The sequence below is a fragment of the Neopelma chrysocephalum genome, unplaced genomic scaffold, assembly GCF_003984885.1.
Source record: "Neopelma chrysocephalum unplaced genomic scaffold, ASM398488v2 Primary Assembly neopelma1_26, whole genome shotgun sequence".
Taxonomy (NCBI): domain Eukaryota; kingdom Metazoa; phylum Chordata; class Aves; order Passeriformes; family Pipridae; genus Neopelma; species Neopelma chrysocephalum.
In genome coordinates, this window is record NW_020897695.1 from 7,396,479 (window position 1) to 7,417,107 (window position 20,629).

A 20,629-nucleotide genomic window follows, 5' to 3' on the forward strand; every position below is an offset into this window, starting at 1 on the left:
TACTAACATTGCAAGCATTATCATTAAACAAGAACAGAGGCATCCAATCACTCAAATAGAAGATAAGAAAAAAAAGATTTTATGTCAAATTTATACTAGTTTTCCCATTGTTGGTCTTGTTACAGTAGTTATATTAGTTCTAGAGCAACAGTAGAGCAAACACATTTCTGAGAGTCTTAAATCTTTTTGTGTTCAAACATACTTTGTGTTGTACTGTGAAATATAGTGCCTCTATTTTTCTTAGTTTTCTGATATCTTCCGAATTTAAAAAAAAATCCTGAAGGAGGCTTGCATCTGTCACATTGAAATCACTTCAAAACCAAAAGAAATTATACATTTTTAGGCCAAATCTGTCTCCCTAAGAAGGAGGAACACAGACAGACAGAAAATGAAAGAAAAAGAAATTATTTTATTCCTTGTTAATGGTTTGCTTAGGAAAACAGATATTAAAATTCTGTAGTAGTTAGCATGAAAGACTGTTTGGTTAGAAAAGCTGACCTATGTAATAGCAAATAAACTAGGCCCCCATAGAAGAAAAAGTACTCCAATTAACCTTGATACTGAGACAGAAAAATAGACAGAAAAAGACAGCATCTACTGTCTAGAAAGGAAAGAATGACATGCAAAGTATGATTGTGCCTATTCAAGGAACAGATATTTTACCTGCTTAGGATGCAGACACAATTATACAAATATATAAGTAGAAGCACTGACTGAACCTGAATCATTCTGCTTGGGGTAAGGATTTTGAGTTCCAACTTCAGACACAATAAACACCACAATATATTACGTGAATATATGCATGAAAATTAGTAACAGAAGCCACTTGGCTAGAAAGCTAAGTTTTAATTCTAGCTGTTTGCTAGAATTTTATAAAAAACACACACACGCTTTTCCAAGTATTCATACACAAAATTGGGTTTGAAATACTATACCCTTTGGCTGTTTCAAATAAATGGTCTTTCAATGAGTGAAGGGCTCATATCCAAATTTGCTTGATCAGTTTGATGACTCACCACATTTGACTTGCTAATCTGCCAGTTTATGAGTGTATTTACAAGTGCATGATATTTCACACCAGAGTCAGTCTCACCACTCACTGTACGTGGCAGAGATGTAGTATTTTCTGATTCATATGCTAAAGTTAGGAAAATACTAATGTTAAAAAACAGAACGAAAAAAAACACAGAAATCATGATGCAGAACATCACTAAACAATAGCAAACATCCTTCAGCCCTATTTTTATTGCTTATTATTATGTTAAAGACCCCCTGAGCAGCTACATCAGAGGGAAAAATCTCATTATGTGTTAGTCACTATGAAAACACAGCCAAATAATTTATTCAATAACTAATCACAAGGAGACTCAAACATGTAAAAATCATTGTAACAAACATTCATGTTTGTATACACACACGTAACACTAAAGACTTTATTTATAACACTTAGTCTTCTGTGTATGAGTTGTGCTAATCATAAAGCCAGACGAGGAGTAAGAAAGAAGATTAACATGCAGACAAGTTAACTAACAAGTCACAGAGCACATAGTGAATCCTGATGTTCAGCCCAGGGTTACCTGGACTGTATTTCCTTTTACCATGGTTACTCCTTTGACAGAGATAGGAAGAGCAAGGCAATATGTTTTGTTCAGATGCCTTGCGAGAGGATATTTCTCAGTTTGAGAGGATCTCAAGGAAAAATGAAACATACATCCTCCATCTCTCTCCTATTTTTTGCCCACTCTTGTTAGAAAGTGAAAGACACGCAAAACCCAAAGCTTTTAATTCTCATCAGCCTCTCTATTCTGAATAGCTCTATGAAGATTCCTTGAGGATATTTAAAAAAAAAAATTAAATGAGGCATAAATAACTTCTCTGACTGCTACTTTGGTCTTTAATAGCGGATGTAATTAAAGCAACTTCTAAGGCTTTAACTTCTTAACATGTATTGAAATCAGTGCAAATCATATAAATACCTTTTAACAGGCAGTTTAGTGTTTTGCTCTTGCAGGCACCTAACCATGTAATTTCAAGAGAAGAGTTTATAACACAATATGAGATCAGAAAAACCTGAGGAGATAATAACTTTTGCTTTGGCTTTAACTTTCACTTCAATGTTATCTAAAAAATCTCCGAAAACCCTCCCAAGTTTGATCAGACTGGTAGGAACACTGAATCAAGATTTCACATTAGCAGAAAACTTCAATGTATCTCTTTGAACAAAATGGAAGCAAAGGATGTGCTTTTTAAAGCCCTTTTGCAGAGTAAACAACTAAGTTCTTTTCTCACTAGCAGGGAGTTCATGTACAGCAACAGAAGTTGACATAAACATACTTTGAACTTAACTCCACATCATACAGGAAAACCAGGTCTCAGCAGATTTTGTTCTAGCTGATATTTTCTACAAAGACCCATTAGCCCGAGGTCTCAAGAGAAATCTGAATCTTAGATAAATTGGGAAGAGTAAGTCTACAAAACACTAAGATCTCCAAAATCCTTCACAGACAGCCCATTGTGCAAATGATAGTTTTCTTGATGCGATAATAATTTTCAAGGAATTTCCTAAGTTTTCCCTTCACAATCTAAAGAATCATATATAGCAGATGTCAGACAATCTTATCCCAAAGACTTACAAGACTATCTAATCACGTTATTGAAAGAAGAAATATCCTCTCAAAACATTAAACACATCAGATACAACTGGTCTAAGGCAAAAAAAAAAAAAAAGAAAGCTCAGCTCTGTGATCACAGAACTTGCAAGACATAAGGTAGCTGATTGCAATGTAGTCCAAATTACTGACTCCAGACAGCAAGTAACATTACTGAATGGGGCTTTTATTTCACACAGTGTTCCTTGTTATCCTCAAAAGTAGTTAAATGTGGAGCCAAGCGATGACCTAAACTCAGAGCCCAATCATTTGCTACATACAACATAGAGAGTTCCTATTTTGAGAGCATCCTAGTTCTAGAATCCTCAATTATTTAACTGGATATGAGCATCACCTGCACAAAACTCAAGTCCTGGCACTGTGTTATATTTCTATAATAAACACGTTATATTTCTAAAAGCTCAAAGAAAGATATAGGAGACCCCTCTACAGTTACATCACTAGAATATTCTTCAAGCAGATCTGTGGTGTCTTCATTACATGGTAACTCCAAATACTATTGGATTGCAGAAATTCAGGAAAGGAATTCTGAATATCAGTGTCTTTGCTTATTGGTCACAAGTTAGATCAAAGGTTACTCCAAACACTGAAAACATAAATTAAATTATGAGGTAACAGAAAAACTTCTAAGCAAGATACAGCAGCACAACAGGCCTGTACATTGAGACTTCTTAGCCTCATGAAAAGCTAGTGGCTGAGCAATTCTGAACGGAATATATTGCATGCTTCATTTTTATTGTGAGGAAGGTCAGAGGATTTCTAATAGGATGTTTTACAACGTTTTACAAAGAAGTGTCTTTTGATGTATTTAGGATGCTGTCCCAATTGCAGTGTAAGTGAACAAGATCAAGGGAAACAAAAACTATTTTCCAAAAAAAAGCATTCCCAAACATAGTGTAAATTTTTAAACTCTCACTCAACTGACATACTAGCTCTACTGGACTACTATGCATTAAGATATATCATATATTTTCCTGCTACTTGATTTTACCAGCAGAAATGAAGGTACAGTTACACTGCAAACCAAAAGCAAGTAAAAACCCCTTAAATGTGTCTAAGTTAAGGTAAAGTTGGGAACCTTGTAATTTTAAAATAAGAAAAAACCGCAGCTAGTAAACTATTATCATCCTATCACTCTTCAATGACTTATTTGACTCAGTATGGCCCTACCCTCTGTCAATCTTTATGTTTTCAAATTAATAGGACTTCAGGTGGGAAAAAAAATGCATCTGTCACTACTGCCTCTATGCTTCTGAAATATATAGAATCTTGCTTCTGTAGGATTAATCATTTCAAGTACCAGGAACAACTCTTCCAGAATCTACGTACTCTGCATTTGGCCATCTTGGGAGTAGTTAAAGGAGTTGGTCTTGTAGAAATACATTGTCTAGACTAAGAAGAATAATCCTTTTCTTAAGGGAAAATCAGAGTATGTAAAATTATTGAAAATATTATGACAATAGTGGACTACAAAAAAAAGCTTACCCACATTACAATGTCAAATGCATACCAGCTTCAGTGCCAATGAACAACTCAGTATATCACACACAAGATACTGCCCTAGTTTTAAATTAGACTGATATTTTTCTACAGTTGCAGATCATGTTTACTCTGAGAATGATGTGATGACAGCATGATTAGACAAATCCTTTCAAGGTCCTCATCAATATACCCATAACTAAAACTCACATCTTCATATTAGCAGTTTCCAAGTTAGCTAGATGAAAATTGGTCACATTTTCCCCTGCAATGCTGACATGCTTGAAAGAACCATGGCTGATAATTTAAACTCTGTTAGCCATTTATCAGTAATGAATGGAGCATAATCCAAGTAATATCCAATTATCCTGAATTTATAATTAAAGCAACCTTTTCTTTATCCTTGAAAAGAAGAAACATTTGCCAGCATTAATTACAACCGATATACAACACCGACTTCAACATTAAGTAGACACTAGAGGTGATTTAAGAACGTAAGACTTATGGAGTTATTTTTCTGAAAAAGCAATCTTGAAGTGTCTATATAATAATTAAACTCTATGCTGGGAGAAAAACAAAGAATGATTTCTAGAAATGCTGATTAAAGTTACTGGATTGACAGGAACCGACTGGATCTTTCCACTTAAAATATTTAATTAAAAATATGGAAATCCAGTACCATAATATTCAAATATTATAAAAAGTTGATGTTTCATTAATGTCCAGTTCTCAACCAAGCAAAATAGACTACAAGGAAATCATTACCAGTAATGCTTTGGGTGTGGCAAGTTACAAACTACAAAGATTTCAAATGTCTGTGTACAACACTAAACTAGCCCACAATGAATTGAATTTCTGTGAGATACACAATGTGTTATTCTTCAGTATAAACACAAAATAGAACATTTGTCTCCACAAGCTGCTTTTCCTCAAAGGATTCCTTTTATGCAGGTCCCCTCCCACAGTTAGACTAGGCTTCCCTGTATCCTGTAGCCTTCTCCTGCTACTCTCTTAGCACAAGAAAACAACAAAGTGCTTTTTAAAATTATTATTTTTTAAAGAAAACTTTGATAATAATCTCAGGGCTAGCCTGCCACAGGTCCTCCAGACTTTAGAATGGCAGACTATCCAGTTACAATTAGCAAATCATATTAATGGATTTTATATAGAATTATTAAATCATTTATTTGCCCTGAGCTAATGGCTAGACATTTCAATTAAAAGCAGTCATATTTCTTCAATACCTGGGCCAAAATCTGAAGGAAATCCAGCTAGCAAATAGGATTACAAATAGATAATGTTATTCTATGTTTTATGAAGCCTGGGACCTTGTACCAATAATATTTGTTAATCTTCACATGACTACATTCCCTTTACTAAAAATTACAATTTAAATCATCCACAAATTTTCTTTCAGAACTAAATGGGATGAATGGAAATCTTAAATTTTGCTCAACTTTAATATCCATCTCTTTTTTCTAGTATAAAATGCTCTTTGATTTTCTCTAATCATAATCTCATCCCATTTAATAAGTATATCATGGTAGCTCACAATTTAGCAAGTGACTCAAAGAAGTTTGAGCTGTTTTTTTGGTTTTTTTCTTTTAAATTGTCATATTTGGAATATAATCCCAAAAAACTGTTACTTAAGATAACACCCAACACAGCTGATGTTTTCCTATTTGCTTACTATAAATAACTATAAGCAGAATTAATGCCCTGTTTTATCACATAATCCTGTTTTAATCATTAAGCCTGCCTTCAATTCCATTCAGCCAATTCATCTAGACAGCTAAAGATCACCTCTTTCAACTTTATTTTTCACACTCTTCCATCTGTTTCTTATCAATACTAGTCATCTTAGGGCTTCAAATTTAAAACTACCTTCTTTGTCAAGTTGCCTGATAATATTCCAGTTTTCACAGACATTACTGCAAAATACAGAGACAAGCTACACAAAGACTATGAGATGCAAAATGTATTAAACTGGAAATGGCTGCCACAGAGGCACAGTTATTTTCTTTACTTAGGTAGCACAACAGATAGTGAACTTGCAACAAATAATGAAATACCCTAATATTCTGGAATAAACAACTGCTTTGCTGTTAGAAATTAGAGCACACTTAATTCTTAAAGAATATTACCAATAGCAGACTCTTTCAAATTACTTGAACTGGAGCTGCTTGAGTTGTCCAGTATGTCCAGCTCAGCATCTAATTCAGAGAACATATCTGCACATAAAAATGAAAACAAAGAAGCTTTTAACCCACCTCTGACCAGCATCAGCACCCTGATGCTTCTTTTGCTAATGCCTACCTTTCTCTATAGTCCTGTGGTCCTCTACCAGAATTTCTTCATATGTTCCTTCCTCATATTTTCCACATGCAGACCGACAACTGTCAACTGGAAGGTCAGTATTTTCTGAAAATTCACTTTTGCAACTGGCTGCTCCATTGCTGCTACTATGAAGACTCAACTTCTCATAATTTTTCTGACAACAAAGAACAAAAAGGAAATGTTATATATTGTCATTTTCCAGAACTCATTACAAATTCTGAAAATGAAAGTGTCACTTCTGTATACATGCATAAAAACACACTTTTTGTTCCCACTTAGCTGCTAGTCCAGGACTGTACAGTAACTGGTTCAGTCACTGATTCTAAATTTAGAACAAAACTTTCAAACCGAAAAAAATTATTTCTAGTCTTTACATAAAAGACATCTTTGTTCTTGATGACAATCTTTTCACAACAAGCATTGAAAGTGAAAAAAATGAAACAAATGCCAGACCAGAAGCAAACACTGTACAAAAACAGAAGACCGGACAAAGATAGTAGGTTCCCAGGTACGAGCATTGGTAGATTTACTCTCTTCCAGCTTAGATAATTAACAGCAGTCCAGTTCTGGACAATGCAAATCCTGCATAACAGCCAAGATGGTAGTAAAATATGAAGTTAACTTGATATGATGCCATGTCAGAGACCCCAAGGCTGAACTGACCAAATGCAGAGCTAAGAAAATAAAACATCCAATATAAATTATTTGCCTGTAACATTTAACTGCTGCATCCTGTTTGTAGCACAAGGTTCTTTAATAAGTTTAAAATTCTGCCTCTGCTGCTGTCAGTGTTTATAGTCTTTCTAGAAAGAATAGAAATCCCTGATCCCTGTTATTGCTTCTATTTTAATGGAACGTACTTTGAAGAAAGATGTTTTATGACCTCTAAATATATTGTTCCAAGTCTTCACATATTAGTTCTGTTGTGTGTAAATAAATTCATGTTTCTTTTTACTCTATCTTGTCAGAGCAAAGCGTGATAAAGGAGGACAGGAGATAAATTATACAAATATATCAGATTAAACAAATTAGTATCTTTAATATTAATTTCAGGAGATAATACATTCCTAAATACTTATATTCTTACCAAGTCTGCCTAAGACAGTTTGGTCTTTATCTAAGTCAACTTCTTTCAAAGTTTTTCCCAAGAAGTATTTTGACCTTATCAGGAAAGAGCAGAGTGGGTGCACTAGAAAACCTTTCTCCTCAGAAACCTAACTGCACCCCTGAGCACTGACTATACACTGTCTGTGTAATAGGTCTGCCTCAATTACTTCCCCATCTTTGGTTCTACTCCCAAATCTATAACTTAACTTGTAAGAGATGGCTTGTCAAGCCTTTCTCCTTAAATTCAGGTGGGAAAAGATCATTTTATACTTAAGTACTGGACTGAGCTTATGTCCAAGATGCCACAATAGCAGTGACTGGAGTGTAGCACGGCATGACAACCACTAATGATGACTCTCTGGTTCACTTGAAGAGAGCAGTCTAGTCCTGGAATATGAGCACACATTGTACCCTGAACAGTCAGAGCACAGTTACTGAAAAGAACCAACTCACCTGTTCTACGTCAAAGAAAACAAAGGCAAGACAGAGAAGAGTTAAACTGCACAGACACTTCAAACTTAAATCTCCTTTGAACATTTTCAGGACTGAACCTCATACTCGAAAGACTAACTGTTAACAATAACTTCTAAATCAGGTGGAGCTGAAGAAAAAAAATATCAAAAAGACAGCTATTATCAACTGGTTTCAGATCTAGCAGCCCATCAAGATGGGAAACTTGTCTGAAATATGTGAACTGAATTCCACAGACCTCATGATAAAAATAATTGTCAGACCTGCTATAGAAACTGTTCAGAGATCAGTGAAACATATTCTAAAGCCTTAAAGCAGCTATATAAACTGTAAGCTATAACCTGTCTATACATAAAATCTGGCTCATTTACATAGAAAACTATAGTATTCATTAGTAATCTGAGAGTAATAAATACATTTGCTGTGTATGTTTTCCTCCAACTAGAAAATAGCTAATAATTTTCAAAAATGAGATTATATACTGCTTTTTTTTTTTTGAGTAGGATAACTGGATGATTTAGAGGGACAAAAGTATCCTGACTAGAGGAAGCTGTGATGCAAGTTCAATGATTTTGGTCACCATTGGAGGGGGAACATAAGAATCTACATATGGACATAATTTTATGAGAAGAGGATGGAGAAACTTTTCTCCAACACATTGAAGCAATCATTTTCATACACCTCGAAGTCTCAGAGATACTTCTTTCAGATAAGCAGAAAGATAGATACTTAATCTTTTGAAGAAATCTATGAAACAGTGGCATATTCAAAACATCACAAACATTCAAAGAGGAGTTAGGTTGATACATATTCATTTGAACTATGCTCACATCTACACTTGATTCTCACGTTCCAGTATTTTACAAATCTTTCTGAAGGTTCCATCAGTTGATTCAGTTTATTTTCACATTTTTGTAATAAACTAGTGTCTCAGTTTCCCCATGCATCAGATTGATTGCCACCTTTGTTGAAACAAACTCTGCCTTCGAGTATAAACAAATCAAGTTGAAAACAAAAGCTAAGGGGAAAAAAGTCCCTCTGCAAAAAAATGTTCAAATAATGAACCAATTAACTTTTTTTTCCAGCATTCATCTATATTTATTACTGAGCTAAAGCATCTCTGGAAACTTGTGTCCCAGTCATGAAGAAAAAATTCTATCTTCATCCATATCCTGTACATTTGTCTCTTCATTGGTCACCACTACTACTGTAAAATCAAGTTATACTTAATATTTGGCCAAGTGAAGCCTAAATTGCTCTTTTTTACCTCCAGCAGAAATCTAAAAAAATCTAAAAAACTCAAGTAGAATAAAGATATCGATCTTTTGTTTAGCTCTGTTTTGTCATATTACTGTCCAGAAGAATTAACTTTTCTGTCTTCAAGAAATATAGAGCTCTCTAGTGGCATTTGCAAACAGTGTTTAATTAATCTTCTTTACTTGAGACATTTACAATTACAGCATTATGCTAGTCAATTGAATTTGTATTTCAAGAAAAAAAACAGAACTATTTCCACTATTAAACTATTTGTAAAAACCTACAAGTTAGCAATAAAATGAATAATAGCTGACATGAAATTGTCAGGGGAAAAAACATGTTAAAACAATGTATTTTTTTCAGTAAGAGGGTAACAGCTCTTGTGCATTAGGAACAAGAAGTAGATGTTATATATAAGAGTTTTAGCAAGGCTTTTGACAATGTTTTTCATGACACCTTACAAGAAAGCTAGGGAAGTGTGACCTAGACAAATCACGATCAGTTGGCTGTATAATTGACCATAAAAATTGTACTCGACTTGGTAAGCGCTTTGAGTGTTTGTTACACTGAAAATGGGTAGCGAGCACAATTTTTCAGGATCCTTTTTGACCTTGTTCCAAAACTACTCAATGGTGTCACTGAATTACAATCATAATCTGAATAATGGATAGATAGAGGGCCTGTTAAAGGTGCCTAGACTGCGATACATTCACATCATATATCATACTGCAGCATATACATCATACACAGAGCTGTGTCAGTGAAACTGACAATAGGCGTCAAAGAAAGTTCTGAGAAGCTGGAGAAACTAAAAGAACTTACCAAGTTTAAATAGAGAGAAATCAAAGTTCTATGAGCAAGGGGGAACAACTGTACAAATGCACAGACTGGGGAAAGACTGGTCAGACAGAAGCTCTGCAGGAAAAGGTATGGGGATTTTGATGGATGAGAAACAGAATATGACTCAACAACATCATGCTGTTATGAAAAGGTGAACATCATACTGGGATGTATAAAGAAGAGAATAATTCTGAAGAATTGTTTATTCTTTCTAGTTGATACCAATAAGATTCTCGGTTGGAGTAATTAGGTACAATTTTGAACACTACACTTAAAATTGTCAATCTTATTTTTTAAGTCGTGTTCTGTAGACTTCTGATTGTTCTCATTTCTTTCTTTTCCTGTCTCTCTATAATTTTTATTATTCAGTCCATATTAAAAAAAAAATCACAGAGAGGAGAACCAACATATAAGAGAAAAGACATAACTTTTACATATTTCCACTGTCAGGAGGACAATTTCAGTAATCAAGTGTTCAACTATTGCATCTATCTGGGATCCTGAAGAGAGAAATAAGTGTTCATACACAATGTAACTGGTCTGAATGCGCTCAGCAAATGCAGTGTTCTGGGGATATTCTGGCCTTAGTGCTCTCAGAGTGCTTTTATAGCACTTAAGATTGGGTCTGAAAATGCAAGTGTCATATACATCTTACACATGCATATGTCCATCTAGTATCTCCTGGAAACAAGACATGCATATCATATCTACTCTGTCAAGTATACAAAGTAAGACCAAAATTTTCTGCAAGCATCAGACCAACTTTAGATACTGTGTATAGCACAGTGTATATGTGCTGTGGGTATGCCCAGGATGCTTCAGGCATCCTCATCATTTCCTAGATGTTATCTTCAAATGGAAAGAAAGATTCAATCAGATGTGACTGCTGACTGTAAAGACAGTTTGTGCATCTCCATTGTTTCTAAACTGATTTTATCACATGACTTTTTTATGACTGACTGGTCAAATACCTGTCAGGCGTGACAGGTAGCTCTAAAGCTCGGAGAGAGACAGGATAATCTCTGACAACTCTTCCTGCCCTACATCTGGTAATTCTATTAAAGTCTTTTGATGTATTAACAAATTGAAGCCGAATTAATCATATTATGGGTTTGACCTTAAGAGTCTGATCATACATTTTCACGGGTAGTAATTTGGCTGTGATGACTATTTTCTACATTCAGCAACACTTAAAAAAATATACCTGCAAAACAGTTTTTATATCATTACTCTATTCTCCAAACATACACAGTATAAATCTAAAAAGGTTATTTTCTTTTTATCATGCCAAGATTTCTAACATTTAAACTTTAAATCTACTCCCTGCTACATAAATATCAAAATAGAATGGTGTCAGTGGAGTGAAAGGTAGAAGAAGAAAAGAATTTGTGGAATGTTAAGTCTTCATGACATTCCCGAGTCCTCACTCATTTCCAAAGGGAATTGTATGCAGCAGTGCAGAAATAGTCATTATCACTCAGTTTTTAAATACAATTTTAATACATTTTAATAACAAATTTTAATAAAAATATTTTAATATTCTAATCTAACATAAATATGGGACTCTATTTCTGCAATATTAATAACCTGTTGCCTTATAAGTGTTTTAAAACCAAGCACAGTCATTGCTTCAACTGATACAAAAGCAGTTGCTCCACACATACACGGCTGTTTTAAGACAAAAAAAAATCTTTTATGCACCAAAAGGCTGAATTGCACAAAATCTATTTCTAAACACAAAGAAAAAGGAAATTAAAATGAACATTAATCCAATCTTTATGTCTTTTTCTGAGTTAACAAAAAAACTTGATTAATTCAAATTGAATTGCTAATTAAGCACTACTTTGTAATGCATGTGGTGATGCTTAGAAACTAACATGATTATTAGCACAACAATTGCCAATGGAGCAGAACTGAATTTGGGTATGGAGGGAAATGACTTGGTGAAAAAGCAGCTAAATCATTTTGTGTTTCTTTGTCTTTCATATAGCTGCAATCCTGTCCTCTTTCTTGTGAGGAAATCGATGGCTGCTGTGAATTACAAGAGTTGCCAGTAGCCTGCAGGGTGGTTACAAAAGTACAGATTCTTATATCATGATCTTTAACCCTTCCCCCTTTGGTCACAGATCCTTGTGGATGAAGAAAAAGACAAATCCATTCCTGTGGATGAAGAAGAGTGGTAACGGTAGAATGGTCTCTATTTACAGGTATTATTACAAAACACTTCGCATTTATTTACATTATGGTCTTTGTGATAGAAGGGGCATAGAAAGAAATCCCAGCATTTCTCAAGACTCATTCATGTTTCTAAACCAATCCAGAAAAGATATAATGCAATCAACTCATAAGCATCTAGAGGTAGATTATTAAGGTTTATGTCACAAAGAGAGACCAGGAAACTCCCATCAGCCATTTCAGGTCTGGCCATGCTCTTCAGTTTAGATTTAGTCATTTTGATATAGTCCTGTTTGAAAACAGCTATGCTGCTTCTTTCAGTATTTCTGCCCAATAACAAGTTGAGCAGCTTCTGCAGGAGAGAGGCAGGCAGGCTTCTTAGCATAGGCCATAGCCAGGCTGCCTGCAAACAGAATAATAAGTGTGTTTTCCAGCAGCAGCAGCATCCTAGTCCACCAGAAGCACAGCACCTTGATACCTACAGATCTAGCCTGGGAGGGCCAGTGCTGACCTGCAGCTAAAAATCCAATCTAAACGGAAGATGACTCACCCTGGTCTATATGCCACACCCCCAGCATGCTGGGTTAGGGGAAGACTTACCCATCCAAGTGTGAAAACAAAAAAAATGCAGAGAGCAGCCTGGCTAATAAGCATTCTTGTGCACTTGAACATTAGGACAAAGCACTCAGCTAAGGGCCACCTAAATGGACCAGGTCAGACCAAGTGTTGTTAACGACTTTGACACTCTGTTAGCCCTGACTAACCTGGAATGTGGATCCACTCCATAGACCAGACTACACTCAGAAAAAAAGTTGGACTTACTTTTCCCATTACCTAAGCATCTTAGTTTCCCTTTACTCTGCGTAACTTGTTACTTGATTTGAATACATGGATTTGCATAGATTAATTAAAAAATGAAATTAATATTTAGTGACATTATTAATACAAAAATTAAAGAACGCGGCATTACCCGGTATAGAGAAAAAATGTGACAGAATATGTGTGCCACATGCACTAATCAGTACTACAGAAACTAAGAAAAGGAAGTTGCTCTGATCAGACAGGTAGTCTATCATGTCTGCCCATTTTTAATATATTCTCTGAGAGTAGCAGAAGGTACAAATGGCTCATATTCTGTTATATATTTTTAGCTGACAGACTCCAATTATAAAACTTACATTTTTCTCTACCACATTCAAAAGACAGGACAGATCTGAATATTCATCATTCTATATTGTTTTAGGTATATTTGTATTTTACATTAAAAATATGGCAATGGGAAAAAAGTTAAAAACACATCAGGATATATGCTAGATGAAACAATCATGGATGATGCCCATGTAATGAAACACGTATTTCCAAAGTAATAAAAGTGACTTATTTCACCTTTTTCTAAACAGACCAAACAAATTTTTCAAATCTATATACTTCAAAAAAGAAATCAAATTACTATTTGGCTACACACTCATTTCTTTAAAGGAAAACACTAGAAAGATAATTTGTTAGTTAGATCAACTACTGTTTTGAGACTCATATTTGCCTTCGAACACAGAAAACTCAGGTTTGCCACTAGTCTGTTCAGTGACCTTACATAAACTACCTTTTTCCTCTCCACCTCTTCCTACCCTGAGCATGCAAATGTAACATTGATCACCTTGAAATGAGAGGTACAATGTGAGAGAAAATTATTGCCATTATTACTACTTGTTGGGTCCTCTGTACCCTGTATGATGCCAGCAACCTTAACCTTTCAGAGCTGAACACACTAACTATTAAAGACCTGTCACCCATTCATCTGCTTCTGTTCTGACATAAACAACAATTTCTATGGAAAACAAAGAAAAATAGGAATTTATGTGGGAAGATGACAATGATTCTTTTTACTAGGATTATTTTCAAGCATGGATTTTATGCTATACTTATCACACAACATAACTATACTTCAACATCATCTATTGACCTGCCTTTCAATTGCCTACTTACCTGTTTACAAACTAGTCTTACAATACTTATAAAACAGATTCCACTCTGGCTCCAAAAGATCTCTGTTGCTTAGTTCCATAAAGCAGGACAGAGAGTACAGTCCTTCTTTCAGAAACATTCACAATATGACACAACTGGGATGAAAAAGGAGGCCATAAGTACATTTTAGTAGAGAAAACAAAGTATAAGATAGTTGGCTTCAACAAAACAGTGAGCTACATGGCAGAAACACCGAATTCTCTGACGCCATGGAAAAATGACAAATTACTTGGCTGTGGAATAGCTGGGGCCTTGACTAAGATGAATTAGGCTGTCTATACCTCACAGAGTTTTTATTTCAGGAGCAGCTGCTTGAAATTCTTCCTAGCACTTTTAGTCAGAATATTGCCTATTTTTTCAAAAGACAAACTTTTCAGGAAAAATTATTCTCTTCATTAGAAATTCTCCAACTTCATAAAATTTTCCAAAGTACTGGGAAGAAAGAAATAACATGGCTCTTTCTGTTTCTAAGCTCTGCAGCACTCCCTTGAAATTTGAAATATCCTAGCCTGTTTATTCTATCTTATTTACAGCAAGGACACACAGTTAGGTCTTCCACTTCTCAGTACTAATCTATATTCCCCTCTGGTTCTTCAGTGTTCTGGATATTTGTCAGAATCTCATGTTCCCTTAATATACATAATAAAATATCTACTGGAGTGGAACTAGAACTACAGTATTTCTTCCTCAAGAAGATTAGCCATTATCACCCAAAATACAGAGGCATTTTTCTTCTCTTTTTGTAGATAAGTGTATTTTCAAAGTATTTATACAAAACAGAAGTACTCTAACCTTCTATGAAAAACTATCAGTTCTATCGTATCTTACAAATGTCTGGATAGGGGACTCTTCTCTAAAGACAAGATAACTGCATGTAAACCCCAAATCTAGCATCTTTCCATTTATAGTACATTTTTTTGCAAATTTCATCACAGTTATGCAACAGAATGACTATCTCAAGATATGAAAAAATAATGAAATACAACAAGCTTCTAAATGTGTAGGGTAAGAAAATAAAAAAAAAATGGAAAAAATTGCTTGTACTGTTTTAAGTTGAAAATTCTATTCTGTATCTTTCTTGCATCCCAATACCTCTTACATTTCAAAAAACAGTAGTTTGTTAAAGTTTTCTGGAAGTTTTTGGCATTCTTCTCCTTGAAAAAAAAGGGTATAATAAAAGTAATAATCTTAGACTGATAAGTCAAAAACCTATTGAAAAAAATATTAACAATTTCTACAAGTGCTACATTTGGCCAGGAACATAAAGACCATGGAGTTTGGGACCAAATTGTGTTCCTGAAAACCTTTTTCCTACACAGAATTTCTTCAGTGCAAACTACTGAACTCTGATAAAAGGAATTTAATAGATTCAACTTCTGAACAGACAAGAGTGGCTGTGTAAATTATATCTTTGCTTTGCAATTACCATAACAATAATTTTCACAGTGTGTTTTTGCTCCACAGAAACATTATCCTTTTATTTTCTAAATAAATTCTCTGAGATCATATACAAGTTTGGTTCATTATGTAAAATACTGATGTCCTTCATGAAGGGTGCTTAAAACACAGCCTGAAACAAATGGAAGAACTGCAAGAAGTATTTCTGCAGAACTGTATCAGGCAGTTAGAAAACACGAGCAAATACCTTATCAGCATCAAGAGTTTGTATTTAGCAATCTGTAATTAAAAATTATATTTGTGTAGGTTCCATTTTCTAGGTGTCATTGTTTATGAATCATACACAAAATTATCAATTTGTTCCACCCCAACCAGGTGTATATTCTCCTATTCACAAATCATTCACAAGAGTGCAATAATAATTAAAAGTTATCAGATATTATCAAAACTGCAAGAACCTCCATAACAATGCCATTTTCCAACATGGAATGATACTGATTTTTAAGATACTGTCATTTTTCCTGCATAAGCACGTGCAAAAAAAAATTAATTAATACCTTGTTAAAAATAAATTCAAGAGCCTGCACAGAAAAATGTTACAAGAGGATGAGTATTTTCATTTTCATTTATTTTCTGCTTTGTTATTTTCTCAGATATGGCAAACAATGATAAGAAAAAATAAAGTCTAATACGTGTACTTACTTGTGATAAAACGGAAAGCTGATGGTGATAGGTTACTGCATTTCGATTAGCCTCCATGAAGTACTGCTGGGTTCGTCTCCTCTCCCGATCCAATTTCTTCTCCAACGTGAGATGAGAGGTGGATAGAACATCCAGGTATTTCATCAACATCAGACAGCAGTGAGCTGACCTCCACTATGTCTGGATGTGTCTCTGCATCAGGAGTCAAGCAGCTACAGAAATAGTATTCTCTATTTACTTACTTCTAAAAAACAAACATTTTTCATCGCTGTATTTCTCCACTGGTATTTATGGAGTCATGCAGGCCAGCACTCTGTTCATTCTGCATGGGACAGTTTGATGCTGTGCAGCCTTGTCATTGAAACACCACAGCACAGTCCCTGGCATCAGCTGGAATAATTATCCTTGGCACCAATCCAGACAGAACTGCAACTAGGGGCTGCAGCTGTGCACCCCCAGACACACTAGGGAGTGCCCAGGGCCTACTCCTGGGACTGGGAGAGACATTGCCTCCCTTGTGGCTACTGTGCTCTGGTCAAGGTGCTGCACCACTGAACAAAGCATCCGTGAAGGAGAAGAGTGCGTTGTCAGAAGGATTTACAGGAGAATGTCACGATCTTCACAGAGACTTTGCAGAGACAAACAACGCTCCCAAAACAATGCAAAGAAGGAGGAAAATCTAGAGCTTACCCTCAAAGAAGCAGCGGATGGAGGCTCCCCAGAGGAGCTAGGTTGGAGACTTGTGACTTCTGCCAAGAGAAGGAAGGCTTTTCCTCTGACTACAGATATATAATTACAGAATAGGTATAGTGACCTAGCAACAGGTGAGGAAGAATAAGACCTAATGGAGGACACATCAGAGCCAGGTGAGTCTGAATCAAGAGTTCACATCACAAATAGGATGCAGCAGCTGACAGTCATTTGAGGCTGAGGAACAGAGGCATCCCATCTACTTGATCTGATTTGATGTCTGTGATGTCTGTTGCTTGGACTCAGGACATTGTGGAGATACTACCGATTCATCCTGACCCTTGGGCTATTACTTCTTGCTGTTCATTCATATGGGCACAAATAACACTATCGGGATCAACTCCGAACACACTGAAAGTAACTACAGTGCACTGGGATCAAGTGTGAAGGGCACTGAACAGAGATGGTGATTTCCTTAATTCTGTCAGTGAGGAGGAAAGGCTGAAGTCAGGGTGGGTGCAACCTGATTGTGTATAGTCAAAAGCTTACGAGTGAGGATCAGAGGAACAGACCAACATGGGTGACATTGCGGTAGACACTTGCTATAAACCACATAAAACCAAAGAGGAAGTCAATGAAGCCTTTGTTGGACAGATGGAGGAAGCTTTGTGATTGTAGATACTCATATTCATTGGGGCCTATTAACCACCCTAATATCTGCTGATGGGATAATATGGTTGACTGCAGCAATCAGGAGACTTCTGGAATCTGCTGATGACAATTTCTTGGTGAAGCTGACTCAGAAGCTAACTAGCAAAGGCATTCTGCCAGATCTATTGCTCACAGACAAGGAAGAACCAGACAAGGAAGAACCAGAAAAGGATGTGAAGATTAAGGACAGCCTTGGCTACAGCAACCATCAGACTGTGGAGTTCAAAATCCCAAGAGAAGTGAGAGAGATCGTATTGTTACAACAAAGGACATCAGGAGGAAAGAATTCAGCCTGTTCAGGGATCTTCCTGGTAGAATCTCATAGGATACTGCCCTGGAAAGTAAAGGGAAAGCTTGGGAGAGTAAGCTAATCTCCAGGGACATCTGAAAGCACTAGAACAGCCCAATTCTGCATGTAGAAAACAGGGATGGGCTAAACAGGAAGAATACAGATATTGCCCAAAGAGTGGAGTTAGGAAAGCCAAAGCTTAGCTGAAGTTGAAATTAGCAATGGATGTGAAGGCAGAAGAAAGGCCAACAAAAGAAAGGCTAAGGAAAATGTGGACCCGCTACACAACCTAGTGACAAAAGACATGGAAAAGTGTAGGTCCCTTTTTTGCTTCCATTTCCATTGAGAAACTTTGGCCGTAGGCGTTCCAGATCTCTGAGCCTACCTGTAGAATCCATGAGCATGAAGCATTTCTACACAGCAGAAAATAGAGTGGGAAAGCATTTAAGTCAATTGGATAGACACAAACCCACAGGACCAGATGAGAAGGGTTTGAGGGTGCTGATGCAATTGGTCAATGCCACTATCATCATGTCTAAAAGGATCAAAAGGAGGGTCCTGTAGATTGGTAAAAGTTGAATATCACACACACACACACACATATCCAAGAATAACAAGGGGGAAGATCCAGGATGCTGATAGCCAGTCAGCTTCAACTCTGTCTCTGGAAAAATAATAAAGCAATTTCCTCTGGAAAATTTTCAAGCACAAAAAGGAGAAGAAGGTGACTGGGAACAGCAAGGATGGATTAACCAAACAGCTGTTACACCTGACTAGGCTGATTGGTGTCTACGATGAGATTATTGGCTCTGTGGACAAGGAGAGAGCAGTATATGCTGTGGGTAGCTTTATTTTAGCAAGGCTTTTGACACAATATCCCCCAGTATCCAAAGGACTATAACGTAGGTAGATAATTGGCTGAACCTCCTGGCTCAAAGAGATGTCATCAGTAGTACAAAATCCAGCTGGTGGCTGGAAGTAGCATCCTCCAAGGATTGATATTGGGTCAGTACTATTTAACATCTTTATAAACAACTTAGATGATGGGATGGAGTGCATTCTCAAAAGGTTTGTGAACACTGAATTGCAGGGATTAGTTAATATATGGGGCAGAGCTGTTGTCAGTGTGACCTGGGACACCCACACATAGGTCTAATTGCTACTTGCATAATGGGAGGGCATGGAAAAGATGGAGCCAGATCCTTCTCAGAGGTGCACAGTGGTAGTGCAAGAGGCAATATACATAAGTTAGAATGCAGGGAAGTCTGGTTAGATATAATGATTATTATTATTATTACTTCTACTACTTTTAATCACAAAGGAAGATAAGCACTAAAGAGTGTCCAGAGAAGTTGTGGGATCTCCATCCGTCAATATTCAAAACTCAGATAAGACCCTGAGCAGTGAGCAACCACATCTAATTGTATCTGCATTAAGCAAATGGACTAGATGACTTCCAGGGGTCCCTTCCAATCTAAATTACTTTGGAGTTCTATGGTTCTTGTTTCAGGCACCCTAGGTTGTCGCGGTAGGAACGGCCGTGCGACATAAAAAAGGTTCCAACAAAGTTTATTTCCAGGAAAAAGACAGCACCACGGGGCTGCTTAGCAGTCCCCTTAAGTACAGTTTTTGAACACACGTAATCTACACAGATAGGACAGTTCAAACTCTCACACCAGAATTCTTACAGCTAATAGGTGCATTTTCTAAACTCTACTTTCTCACAACAACTTTGCTCTTTCTCAAAACAGCCCTGTAAGGTTCCCACAACAGTCCCAAGCACCTGCTCTTATTTTTCTCTCATGTTGATGTTTTTCCCGACCACTCTTGTTCAAAACAGGTCTCTGTTCTCATGAGACAATCTTCCTGTTCTCACAGGACAGCTTCTTCAGGATGCATCAGTATATTGTCAGGATCAGGGCCTCAGTCCTCTCTTTCAGTCCATCTCAGGGGTACACTTTGATCTGGTCAACATCGACTGCTTCGTCGATAAGTGCCAGGCTGCTGACAGGTTCTCTGTCAACCCCCGACACTAGGTAACTGTTTAGTGACTGAAATAATATACTATTAGGTCTATTTTTAAATCCCCAGAATATTTTGTATGCAATGCAGGACAGAAAAGCTGATAGGGACAGTTCTGCATGCACTATAAACTCTTAAATCTTAACTCCAGTGAACCTGATAATTTACTACGATTTCCCTACAGAGTACTATTGACCTGCTAGCACACATAACCCAACACTCTTCTTTAAAGAAAGTCACAGAATGATTTATGATTTCCAAAACAGTTCTAAGTAAAACACAACTGCCATGCAAAGTAGCAGTTCTGAAAATATTTCACAATACTTGAACTCCTTGATTTTAATCTTTTTTGTTTAAATTTTCTCAAATACATTAATTTAAATAATTTTCATAACTTTTAAAATCTGTTTTACTTGAAATTTTATATTTCTTTTGAAGAGGTGCAAGTTTTTCACCCTTA

At 36.2% G+C, this 20,629-nt stretch overlaps 1 protein-coding gene across 1 annotated transcript in view; it reads right to left on the bottom strand.

Annotated features, from left to right (window-relative positions):
* Positions 1–20,629, bottom strand: part of NEK10 (NIMA related kinase 10) — a 94,431-nt gene that overhangs the window by 12,796 nt on the left and 61,006 nt on the right. Inside the window, 4 exon segments of the mRNA XM_027675423.1 lie at positions 6,293–6,379; positions 6,465–6,639; positions 16,458–16,602; positions 16,604–16,669. Coding sequence (XP_027531224.1) covers positions 6,293–6,379; positions 6,465–6,639; positions 16,458–16,602; positions 16,604–16,669 — 473 coding nt within the window.